The sequence below is a fragment of the Cannabis sativa genome, chromosome X, assembly GCF_029168945.1.
Source record: "Cannabis sativa cultivar Pink pepper isolate KNU-18-1 chromosome X, ASM2916894v1, whole genome shotgun sequence".
NCBI classification, from domain to species: Eukaryota; Viridiplantae; Streptophyta; class Magnoliopsida; order Rosales; family Cannabaceae; genus Cannabis; species Cannabis sativa.
In genome coordinates this window covers 46,102,503-46,115,052 of record NC_083610.1, presented here as the reverse complement: position 1 = coordinate 46,115,052, position 12,550 = coordinate 46,102,503, and the positions used below count along the sequence as shown (strand labels likewise).

General features: G+C 25.7%; 1 protein-coding gene across 1 annotated transcript; it reads left to right on the top strand.

Moving 5' to 3' along the window:
• The first annotated feature begins 1,950 nt into the window (after positions 1–1,950).
• On the top strand, positions 1,951–11,117 carry LOC115708781 (tryptophan aminotransferase-related protein 3). The gene is made up of 5 exons (XM_030636792.2): positions 1,951–2,344; positions 3,764–4,064; positions 5,545–5,846; positions 9,351–9,649; positions 10,359–11,117. Exons 1-5 carry the CDS (start codon positions 1,989–1,991, stop codon positions 10,580–10,582), a joined length of 1,482 nt encoding a protein of 493 aa, XP_030492652.2. The 5' UTR covers positions 1,951–1,988; the 3' UTR covers positions 10,583–11,117.
• Positions 11,118–12,550: the final 1,433 nt, after the last annotated feature.

Here is a 12,550-nt window from a genome sequence, read left to right as displayed (position 1 = left end):
TATTGCAAGTCATTTAATGTAAAGAAGGTTGTTAACTAAAATTAATAATAAAATGTTAAAAATGACATAATAGTATATATAAAAGCATAACATTTATTGTGATGTAAATTTTATATCATGCTATGTTGTGATTTAAATTTAAATCACTTTTTGTTGTGTGACATGTTTGCATCACAATTTAGCACACCATTAAAGTAGAATTTTAACAAAATGAGCTATATTTTGCATTTGCATCACTCATTTGCATCTCCACTACAAATTATATTTGTTTATTAATTTCATGATTACTCCACTAAAAATATGGAATTAAACTCGTAATTATAGAATTATATTTACTTAGTTTTACTGCAGTGTCCATTGATATAATCAATTCCAGTGTTAGCCCTCCATATGTTGGTTCTTAATTAATATTAGTCAAATTACTATTTTACCCTTATAAATCGCTCGGCTCTTTCAATGCAAGGAGACAATGCTCAAAATCCCAAGGGCCACCTTCAAGCACACGTTTTCTATCAGTAACCTTATCGAAGCAAAAAACAAACGTATTCTTGCCTCTCGATTCCACTGTAAATGATCCCTAGATTTTCCAAAAATTATTTATGGCATAATTCAAATCATCTCAATCCATGGAACATGTTGAGATAACACGTCCCACATTAATCGTCTTAGCCACAACTATCGCCCCTTCATCAAGAAGCGCCTATCTAGTCGATCACATCATAGAATTCATTCAACTCATCAAGCTGAGCCATCGAGTAATAAAATGTCTCAAGGACATTATTCTTCATTGTACCCATTGTATACCATCCCACCAAAAAAGAATGTCAAAAAAAGAACAAAATTGACACCGGAATAGAAAGGAGACTCTACCATGTAAACCCTATATATAGAACACTAGAAAGAAAAATGTAGGGTCAGTTTTTTACTAAAATTATCGAAATAAAATTTTTGTTTTGTTTTGATATTTAGAAAAGAAACAAGTAGCTTGGAATAGTTACTATTGAAAATCAAACTTAATATAGTGAAGTCTTTATAATCAATTAAAGCCTAACCAAAAATATCTACAAAAAATTATAATAGCTAAAAGTATTAAACCATATATAAGAACATGAGTTTCCATCTCAAAACCAATGGGTGATGAGTGGAGTAGCCCATGTTTTTATATATGGCCTAATATTTTTATATTTAATTCATGTGAGACAATGTTCTCCAATAATATCGAAAAATTAATTAAAAAAACACCAAATTAATGATGCAACCCATGGTCTTTAATTTTATTTTTAATATTATAAAGAATGACAAAAAAAAAAAAAACAAGATAGTTATGTTAGTTATGGCAAATAGCCTTCCTTGGATTCTAAAATCATTACCTATGTACATAACTTATTTAATTGATATTAAACTTACATAATTCAAAAATAAAACAAATAAGACAATTATTAATTATTACATTGTGTAATATTTATCCTTTGACCAGAGCTAATAATATATTAATAAAGTTACTTCAATACTAAATTAATAATCTATTTGAAATTAAATATGTTACAGTCTTTATTCTTACACACACATATATATATTTACATGCACTTGCATGTGTTTTTGCCACTAGTTTTATTATATTTGTGGGATAAATTAGCCGGCTTAAGGCGTGTCACACTACACAAATTATTTATTTATTTACAATTTTCATCCATTTACATGTTCTTGTTATATATTATATGTAACATCATCACAAGAGAATTAATATGGCGTTTGTGGGTGGAGGTAATGAAATAAAATAGAATTAAAAAAAAAATCATTCTATTTTTTTGTTTGGTTGTATATTAATACTTTTTATGCACTTTAAATTTTATTCCTTTCTATTACTATTTTTATTCTTATATTTTTATTCCTTCCAATCAAATGCTACCTAAAATCATTTTTTTATATATATATAGAGAGATATTAGCTAGAGAAGAGAGAAAGAGAGTAATTTTGAATATTAAGATATGGAAAACAATAGTAGTATTATTAAGGTTACAAAAAAGTTAGTACCAACAATATTATTGATATGTTCTTTAAGTGTAAATGTTATTGTTTTTTTAAAGAGTGGAAGAATTAATTTTGATGAAGAAAAAGAGGTAGTGAGTTGGAGTAAAAGGGCAGCAATAGAAGGTGAGAGAGTGGCAGCAATGTCATGCTCTGGCCATGGAAGAGCCTATTTGGATAGTTACAGCTTATTATCACTTGATGAAGAAGATGATGATGATAATGAAGAAATGAGTGTTGTTTGTGAGTGTAATACTTGCTATACTGGCTCACAATGTCACACCTTTATTCCCTCTTGTCCTGCAAATGCCCAAAGGTACACAAAAATTACTCTCTCTCTCTCTATATATATATATTAGACTAAGGATATGGTGTAAATAACTATATATTGGTCTCTTTTCTTAATGGATTTTTTTTTTCGAAATTTTTCCATAATAAATTAAAACTATTTTTATTCTTAAAATAAGAATAAAGATTTTAAAATTTTAAAAATAAAATAATTTACACTTTCAAATTTTATTCAAACAATTTGTTTCACCATATATAATCTATTTTATACTTTCTTTTCTCAATATTAATTCACTCTATTTTTTTTCTTCATAATATACTTTCTTTCTCATCACTTAAAAATTAGAGCAATTTGCGGCGAAATCCCCTTATGTTTTGATTTTTATACACTTAACCCCCTTATCTTTATTTTTGGTGGCAAAACCCCCTTATGTTTTAATTTTTATACACTTAACCCCCTTATCTTTTTTTTTTGGTGGCGAAACCCCCTTATGTTTTAATTTTTATACACTTAACCCCTCTATCTTTTGTTTTGGTGGCAAAACCCTTCAGTTTACTTTTCTTTGCAAATTTAAAGTTTTAGTTAAATATTACCGTTAAAAACTAACCGGATTACTACTGTATCGACTTCGAGGTTTTACCGTCACATATACAAAGGTGTATACAGTGGTCATCCAGTTGATATTTAACGGTAATATTTAACTGGCGTGTCAAATTTGCAAAGAAAAATAAACATAAGGGGGTTTTGCCACCAAAAAAAAGATAAAGGGGTTAAGTGTATAAAAATTAAAACATAAGGGGGTTTTGCCACAAAAAAAAAGATAAGGGGGTTAAGTGTATAAAAATTAAAACATAAGGGGGTTTTGCCACCAAAAATAAAGATAAGGGGGTTAAGTGTATAAAAATCAAAACATAAGGGGGTTTCGCCGCAAATTGCTCTAAAAATTAACATAAAAACAAAAGCAAACGAAAAATAATTATAATTAAGAATTTTTCTTTTTAAAAAATGTATTTCCATTTTTATAGTTCAAAAAAATAAAAAAATTTACAACACACTTCATATTATACTTCTGTAGTTATAGTATATGTGTATTATCACTATAAAAATTTTTACTTTTAGTCACAACGAAATTTGTGACTAAAAGTAAAAAAAATTGTGACTAGTTATAAATTATCATTCCTACGTTATGGTTAGTTCGTGTCTAAAAGTATTAGTCACAAAAATCACAATTTGCTGTAACTAAATGTGTTTTTAATTAGTTATAATACTTGTTGTGACTACAGCTAAATTAGTGACAACTTGTATCTAAATACCATGTTTAGTCACAAGAAACTTTTTAATTTTGTTGTGACTAAAAATTACATTTAATCACAAATTTTTTTTGTTGTGACTAAGTCACTAAAGGTGGTCATTTTTTGTATATATTTATTATGTATATGAATGCAGTGGAGATCCATTATTCTTGGAGCCATTCTGGATAAAAAATGCAGCTAGAAGTGCAATATTGGTATCTGGTTGGCATAGAATGAGTTATTACTTCAACCAAACAGGTTACATGTCTAAACAACTCGAAAATCGAATTCGAAATTTGCATGACATTGTTGGAAATGCAGTCACTAAGGAAAAATACATCATTTTTGGAACTGGCTCAACACAACTCATCAATGCTGCTATTCATGCCCTTTCACCATCTCCTAATAATTCCTCTTCTCCTTCTCTAGTTGTACCTATAATCCCTTATTACTTGGTTAGTGTCTCTTTCTCTTACCTTTCAATATATTTAGTGTTAACATTTACTATAAAAATTGGCCTAAATTTTTCTTCTTAGCATTTGGGGATTTGAATTGGAACATATGGCACTACAAAATTTAATTTTTTTTACTTTTATTGTGACTAAAAGTAATAAAATTATAATTAATTATAAATCAGTATTCTTTTACTGTGACTACAAGTATTAGTCACAAAAATAACAATTTGTTGTGACTAAATGTGTTTTTAGTCACAATATTTATTATGACTAAAATTAAATTAGTGACAAATTATATCTAAATACTATGTTTTTATCACAACTAATTTTTTTGTTGTGACTAACAAGTTATCATTAAAGGTAGTTTATTTTTGTAGTCTATACTTGAACTTTTCAAGGCCCTTACTTAATACATATTAGAGTCTTGCAGTGGTTGAAAATATATACTCGACTAGGCCCGACCTTAGGTTAAAGGATCTAGGCCCGGCCTTAGGGCCCACTCAAACTTAGGACCCAAAATTTTCATATAAAATATTTTTTTCATTGAAAAAAATGATTTTATTATAAAATTTTATAAAAAGAAGATCAATAATACTCACACTTTACTTTAGATATAACATAAAAAAAAAAAAATTGAAGCCATTATTACTCAGGGTCGGCCCTGTACTCGGTCATTAAGAGGGAAATTCTCCCTAATAAGTCGGGCTTTTTAGGTTGAACTAGGCCCAATAACATTCCTAATATGGTATTAGAGTTGGCCTAGTTTTACAATGTTGGGTGCCCCCAATATCAATTTGTTCAATGTTGTTTGGCATAGTCCATGTTGTATGTGAGGGGGCCAATTAGAATCTCACATTGGCTGGAGATATATGTTTGAGAGGAAATTACACTCTATACCCTTTTTATATTATCTTCTTTTATTTTTACCTTCTTTTTTAAAGTCTATCATTTTTACCTTTTTTTTTAAACATTGTACCAATTTTACCCCTATCACTTCAAGATACTCTTCATGTGACTCTCTCATGTCAGGGTATTTTGGGTACAATACATATAAAAAGAGGTATGTTTCAAATAAATATAAAATTAGAGGCAAATTTGGTTAATTGATTAATAAAAGAGGCATTTTTCAACTTACCCCTATGTTTGATCCACTTAATTATGTGAGGATAATCCTCTTTTAATAAGTTGAGTTAGGCCCAATATCTTTCTTAATACTACCTGACCAACTCCTACTCCTAGGGTTAATTTTTGTGAGAGTCTCACATTGATGAGTGGAAACTTAATACCATAATTAAGTTGCATGAACCTATTCCATTTATTGACAATTAATATTAAAAGGAAACCATGTACATCTTATTATACACCTCACCCTATTCTATTTTCTCCACAACACTTCCAAATTCTCAACAATTCTTGCACACAGACACTTATTATGAATGAAAAGCTAATTAATTTAGTTTTTGGTTCAAAAATTTGGCAGCTTTACAAGCAACAAACAGAGTTTTTTCAAGAGGTAGAATACAAGTTTGAAGAGGATGCATCTTTGTGGATGAAGAAGATGAACAACTGCTCTAATGATGATAATATAATTGAAATAGTGACTTCACCAAACAATCCTGATGGGAAACTCAATCGAGCTCGTCTTCAACACCCAAATGCCAAAGCCATATATGACAGAGTCTATTATTGGCCACAATTTACACCCATTTCAGCTCCAGCTGATGATGATATTATGCTCTTTTCACTTTCCAAGCTCACCGGTCATGCAGGCACTAGATTTGGGTAAACTAATACAACCCTTCTTTTATTTATGAATAAACAACATATAATTAACAACATTGTTATTAGGCACTTTAGAGTGTCCAATATCATACCCATATAACACATTGTGAGTAGATATAGCCTCTTATATTATTTATTATTAAATCAAACTGTGTAACCCCATATATATATAAATATATATATATATATATTAAATTGCATAACTAATATCTATATGGCCACATTTTTGATATTCTTCTTTGCATTTCTTTATTTATATTCATATGAATAAATAGAATTTTTTATAAAATAGACCAAAAAATTAAAAAAACAATTATAAAAATATGCCAACATTGAAATTTTTTTAATTTTGCCTTTTGAATTTTTTTTATTTACAAAAATACATCTTCAGAAAAAATAATAAATCGTTTTTTTTTTTGTTATTTTATAGTTTATTTATAATTATCATTAAGATGATTTCTCGTTGATATTTAATTGTTTTCTTACTTTTGGTTGAAAAAAAATATACTTTTATAATTTTAAAATTTTAAAATATATTTTTTGTAAATAAAAATAAGTTAATTAGGTCGTAAAATTATAAATAAAACATAAAAAAAGAGATTTTTTATAATTTCCCAAATAAATATATATCTATTCTATATAAAGTGTGCCTATATAATAGAATTCTTGTTTATGAAAAATTCATAGGTGACTTTTTTATTTATATTAAAAATAAAATGGTTTATTATTAAAAATAAAATGGTTTATTATTTATGGGTCACATTTTATTTATATATAATAAAATAAATTCCATTAAATAAAAAAAATAAGTTTCTAGGAAAAATAAAATAGTTTATGAGAAATTCATGGGTCACTTTTTATTTATATATAATAAAATAAAAATAAAATAAATCCCATTAAATAAAAAAAATAAGGCTCTAGATTTTCTTTAATTACCGCATTTCTAACCCTATTTGATTATTATAAGATTAATTTAAATTATTGTTCATATATTAATTAATCCCATTAATCAAAAATAATTCAATGTGATTTAATCAAATAGAGTTCATATATTGAATTATTTTTTATTAATGGGATTAATCAATATATGAACAATAATTTGAATTAATCTTATAATCTTAACTTTTTAATTCAATTAATAATTATTTGTACGTAATTATTAAGTATTTTCCCTTTAATTTTCCTTTTGTTGATGATGCTAATTTATTCATATTTTGAGAAATTCATGGGTCACTTTTTATTTATATATAATAAAATAAATCCCATTAAATCAAAAAAAAAAAAATAAGGTTCTAGATTTTCTTTAATTACCGTATTTTTAACCCTATTTGATTATAAGATTAATTCAAATTATTGTTCATATATTAATTAATCCCATTAATCAAAAATAATTCAATGTGATTTAATCAAATAGAGTTCATATATTGAATTATTTTTGATTAATGGGATTAATCAATATATGAACAATAATTTGAATTAATCATATAATCTTAACTTTTTAATTCAATTAATAATTATTTCTCACGTAATTATTAAGTCTTTTCCCTTTAATTTTCCTTTTGTTGATGATGCTCATTTATTCATATTTTGATTTCTACAATTTTTGTGTTCAGACCATTAAGGTAGTGTTCTACTAGGGGATCTAACAAGTTTCGCCCCTTCGCTAATGGCCTCTAAGAGTTCAAATTCCAGTATTGTATAAATCTTTAATTTGTTCTATTTCTTATATTAACTGAAATTTTGCTACTTTTTTTTTTAATTTACAACTTTATTGTTTATATCTTATTAGGAACATTCATGGAAATTAGGGTTTCTTTGAAATATACAGTTAATGAGCATTACTTTTTGATCATAGTGTGTTTTCCATGGCTGAAAACCTCAATAATCTCTATCATTTGATATCAAATAAAATAAAATTATCATGATGTATACATTATGGTTATTTAATGAGTAATTAGTGTGTTGAAATTGTCAAGCGAATATTTAGAATTATTTATAATTGAATCATTTCTTTGTCAAAATTAATATTAAGTATATTTATATGTTTATAGGTTTATCTATTTTCTCTTAGATCAATCATGCTCATATAGCAAAAAAATCTTACTCATATAGACGTGTTATTTTCATTTTGTAATTTAGATCTTCTTAGTCATTATTTAGTTCACTTAAACCTTTTCCGATTATGCTAACTGAAGTTTTGTTTCTTTTAGATACTCCATTACAAAGATCTCTATTACATATATTATTTATTTTTGACTATGAGGAGGTGGATTTCTTTATTGGGAAACATATAGCGTGACAAATTATTGTTCATATATTGAATAATTATTTTTGATTAATGGAATTCATATATATATATATAACTATGTATATTGAATTCTTTATTCAAATAATTATTTTTTATTTTTACGTGATTATTTATTGTTCGTATATCTAGAACCATATTTGATTAAAGTTAAGATTATAAGATTATAATTAATTTGTGATTTCTTCCTATACACATAATAATAATCTCACCTAATAACTAATAATATTTTTTCTTTAATTTTTAATTGTATCACTTTCAAATAACATAGAAAAAAATTAGCATAAAATTTAGTATACGTGTCTCGCACGTAACTTTTTGCTAGTATATATATATATATATACTAGGTGATTGTTACGTGCCAAGCCACGTAGTGTTAGTTTTATTTAATATTTTAGTTTTTTATTTGAATTAATAATTAAAATAGTATAATTATTTGAACGATTTGTTTTATAAAAATAAAATATGTGTCAGTATATTTAGTAAGTAAAATATAGTTGTGTTATAATAATGTATGTTATTAATAGTAAAATGTACATTAATCTTCTAATTGAAAAAAGTTCTATTATCTCATTTCATATCTAATAATAGCTACACAACTATATATTTATAGACTTTCACATCCTTTGCAAATTACTAATAAGCACCAATAATATTTTCATATTCTAATATTTTTTAACCTTCTCCGCTTGGTGGTAAAATTAAAAATAAAACTAAAAATAAGCACAAACATATAAGGTAAATACTAATTACAACCCATTTTATCTTTTTTTTTTATTATTTTTTTAAGCCCAAGCCCAAAAATCTCTAAGCCAACACAATCAATCTTCTTTTATATTATCTTTTCTAAATATTTTATCTATATTTTTTTTTAAAAAAAAATAAAAAAATTATTAATATTCCCCCAAGATAGGTTTGTTAGAGAGATATGTGGCTAAGATAATTTTTTTAATTTAAAAAGAGATTATTAATATTTAAAAGATTGTTTAATTTTTTGGGTTTAATTATTGGGTTTATTTTTTAACGGGAGATCAAACCTAATCGTTAAATTTAACAGAATATTCTTTTATTTTTAAGTATATTTTGTTAAACCAAGAATGTTAAACCAAGAAATGCCGTTAGATAGGCACTTTTAATATATAAAGATATACATAAATACATAATTATATGACTAGATACTATTTTTGTGCAATGTGTAGATGGGCAGTGGTTAAGGATGAGACTGTGTTCACAAAAATGAATGAATACATGAATATGAACACTGTGGGAGTTTCACACGAATCTCAGCTAAGAACTCTACAACTTATGAAAGTAATTACTCAAGGGAAAAAAGAGGAAGATGAAGAAGAGACGATGTTTGATTTTGGATATAAAACCATGAAAAATCGTTGGGAAAAATTGAATGAGATTATATCAATCTCAAAACGCTTTTCTCTCCAAGAATTAGAATCTGATCAATACTGTAATTTCTTCCATAAAATTAGGGGGCCTTCACCAGGTAAGACTCGACACTTTGACTACATCATAAAATATCTTAATAGAGTAAATGATACTACGCAGGAAGGGTCAGCTTTAAGTTGAGGCGGGTTAGGCCCACACTTAGGGCTCATCCAACCCTAGAGCTTAAATAAAAAAAAAAGTTCTATTAAAAATATATACGTATATATATTTTAATAATTTTTAAAAATATCATTTATTTTTATATGAGGCCTAACAAATTTATTTTCCATGAGACCTAATATAATTTATGACTGGTATTACAACATTGACATGAATTATTTATGTGTATTTTTTTATACAATAATGATTTATGCACTGATAAATTATATATATATATATATATATTTATATAAATACATATTAAGGTGATATATGTATTTTAAAATAGTATTAGTTTAAATAAATGTAATTAGTTAAAAAAAAAAAAATAAGGTCACTATATTAATAGCATAAGCTTTGAAATTTACTAAATTCATTCATTCATAGTGGTTGCATAAGCCTAAATTAAAAACTATGTTATTTGATTTTTTAGATGAACTTGCTCTCGAATTATTTGATTTTATTGGGTGATTGTAATAATTGGAGAATAAGTTCATCTCGAAGTAGATTATTATTTTTATTTTTCTTTTATCTTAGTCTTATGCATATATATATATATATATATATATATATATATATACTAATTAAGAATGAACTCCATGACACAGCTTATGCATGGTTGAAGTGCCTAAGAAAAGAAGAAGAAAAAGATTGCTATGAAACTATGAGAGCAGCAAATATATTGGGTTGTAGAGGAAGCAATTATGGTGCACAAGAAAAGTATGTAAGACTTAGCCTTATTCGAAGCCAAGATGACTTTGATCATCTATTACACCAACTCAACATTTTGATCTCACAAGAACAAAATTACACTGCCAAATCTATATCATAATTAATCAAATTACTATTGCTATTACTAAGTGATTAGTAGTATTTGTAATTTTTCATATTCACTATTACAAATTAAAAGTTTTTACAGTGCTTTTATTTATCTCGGTTTGTAGAAACATGAAACATGATACTTATTCCTGTTAAACTTAGAGTCGGCTTTTAGATTGGATGTGTTTTAGAAAAATAAAATAAAATTATTGATCTCTTTCAGTATTTTTGAATACTGCTAAAAGTATGTATATTTTTAAAAGAATGATATTTTTTGGACTCCTAGACGCAGGTCTAGCCCATCTTAGTACAGATCTAACCTGCTTTAATTAGCGCAATGTCCGACCTCATGTTAGAACCAACATGTGAAAAATTATTATTTTTTTACTTCATATTTCTAATCTAGCAAATTCTTGCAATGTGATTGCAAACTACAATTTTACTACTCTGGTATCTCTGAGGGTAGCCTTTTATAACATACCACCCATAAATGAACTATCTTCTTATAAGATTAAATACAAATTAATATATGTTTTTACATTTTAGTCTATTTTATGTTTTTTTTTTTGTGTTTGCTTCCACTTATTGTATTTATTTATTTATTTATTCGTATGTATGTCCACTGTATATAAAAATTTATATTTAGGTATTTTTCTGATAGGTTTTAAGATTTATTAGGAATTTAAGTCTCTTAATTTTGTCACTGTTAAAAAAAATTTCTAAATTATTAAAATTGTTAAATTCAAAAAATTTTCTTTAATTTTATTAACGGATACTTGACGTAGATGAAAGTTAAGGGGGTAAATTTGGTATATGTTAAAGTCTAAGGGAATAAAATTTAATACTTATTAAAGTTTGAGAACTCGATTTTATACATTTACAATCACCACATTAGTAAAAGTGAACGAAATTAAATAGAAGTTCCTGAATCCAAAAATCTCAATTCAGAAAAAAAAATTTAACACTCAGTAAAATTTCAAAAATTACAATTTGATTCATGTCAAAGTTTAGTAAGCAAAAATTTAATTAATTTTTTTGTCTTTTTCTTTTTCAATTTCCACCTCGTCATTGACTGTATAAACACTTACTCCAAATCTATTTCAATAAACTAATGGTATTATATAATGAAGTAAGTAAGCTAACCTTTTGATGTTTTAATTATTATTAATTACAAAAAGGTTGTTAGTTGGTTAGCTTTTGATGTATAGTTGGTATTTCATTATTAATAAACATGAGTGATTAGACAGACCAATTGGGTTGTTTGTTTTGTACTTAGTTACATAGATTTCACAAATAAATTAGACCTTGGAGACCTTGATTGGATGATCACATGTTACATTACTCACTTTAACAAATTAATAATAACCTTTTTCTTAAAAAAGCAACACCACTAACTATCAATATGGTCTGTCGAAGCACTACTCTTCAATATTCTAACACACATTGATTCTCCATTATACAATCCATGTCCATCAACTTTAAAAAATATATATGAGAAATACTATTTTGAATTTTGTGTTTTATAAAAATTATTAATTGAATTCTTTGTTTTGTTAAATGATAAAATAAATCTTATATTTTCCAAAATAGTAAAAATAGAACCTTGAGCTCAATTTTCAACAATTTTATTTTTTTAATATAATTAATTTTAAAACAATTTCTAACATGAATAGATACAGAAAATGTAACTAATTTTGTCATAACATCTCTTGATCGGATTATATTAAATTTTATTTTGATAAAATTTTTGGAAAATACAGACTCTATTTTGTAATTTAACAAACAGAGAGTCCAATTAGTAACTTTTACAAAACACAAGATCTAAAATAGTATTTACCCAAATATATATATATCCTAGGTGAATGTACGTGCCGAGCCACGTATTGATAGTTTTATTTAAGATTTTAGTCTTTTTAAGATTTTGAATATATTTTATTTTTAAAGATTTCAAATTTTTTGTTTGAAAAAATTAAATATTTAT

Excerpts from the sequence above, each read along its gene's own strand:
- LOC115708781 (XM_030636792.2), top strand. The coding sequence starts at position 1,989 with ATGGAAAACAATAGTAGTATTATTAAGGTTACAAAAAAGTTAGTACCA. Across the intron at positions 4,065-5,544 it reads CTATAATCCCTTATTACTTG|CTTTACAAGCAACAAACAGA; the intron begins GTTAGTGTCTCT and ends AAAATTTGGCAG. Across the intron at positions 9,650-10,358 it reads AATTAGGGGGCCTTCACCAG|CTTATGCATGGTTGAAGTGC; the intron begins GTAAGACTCGAC and ends TCCATGACACAG.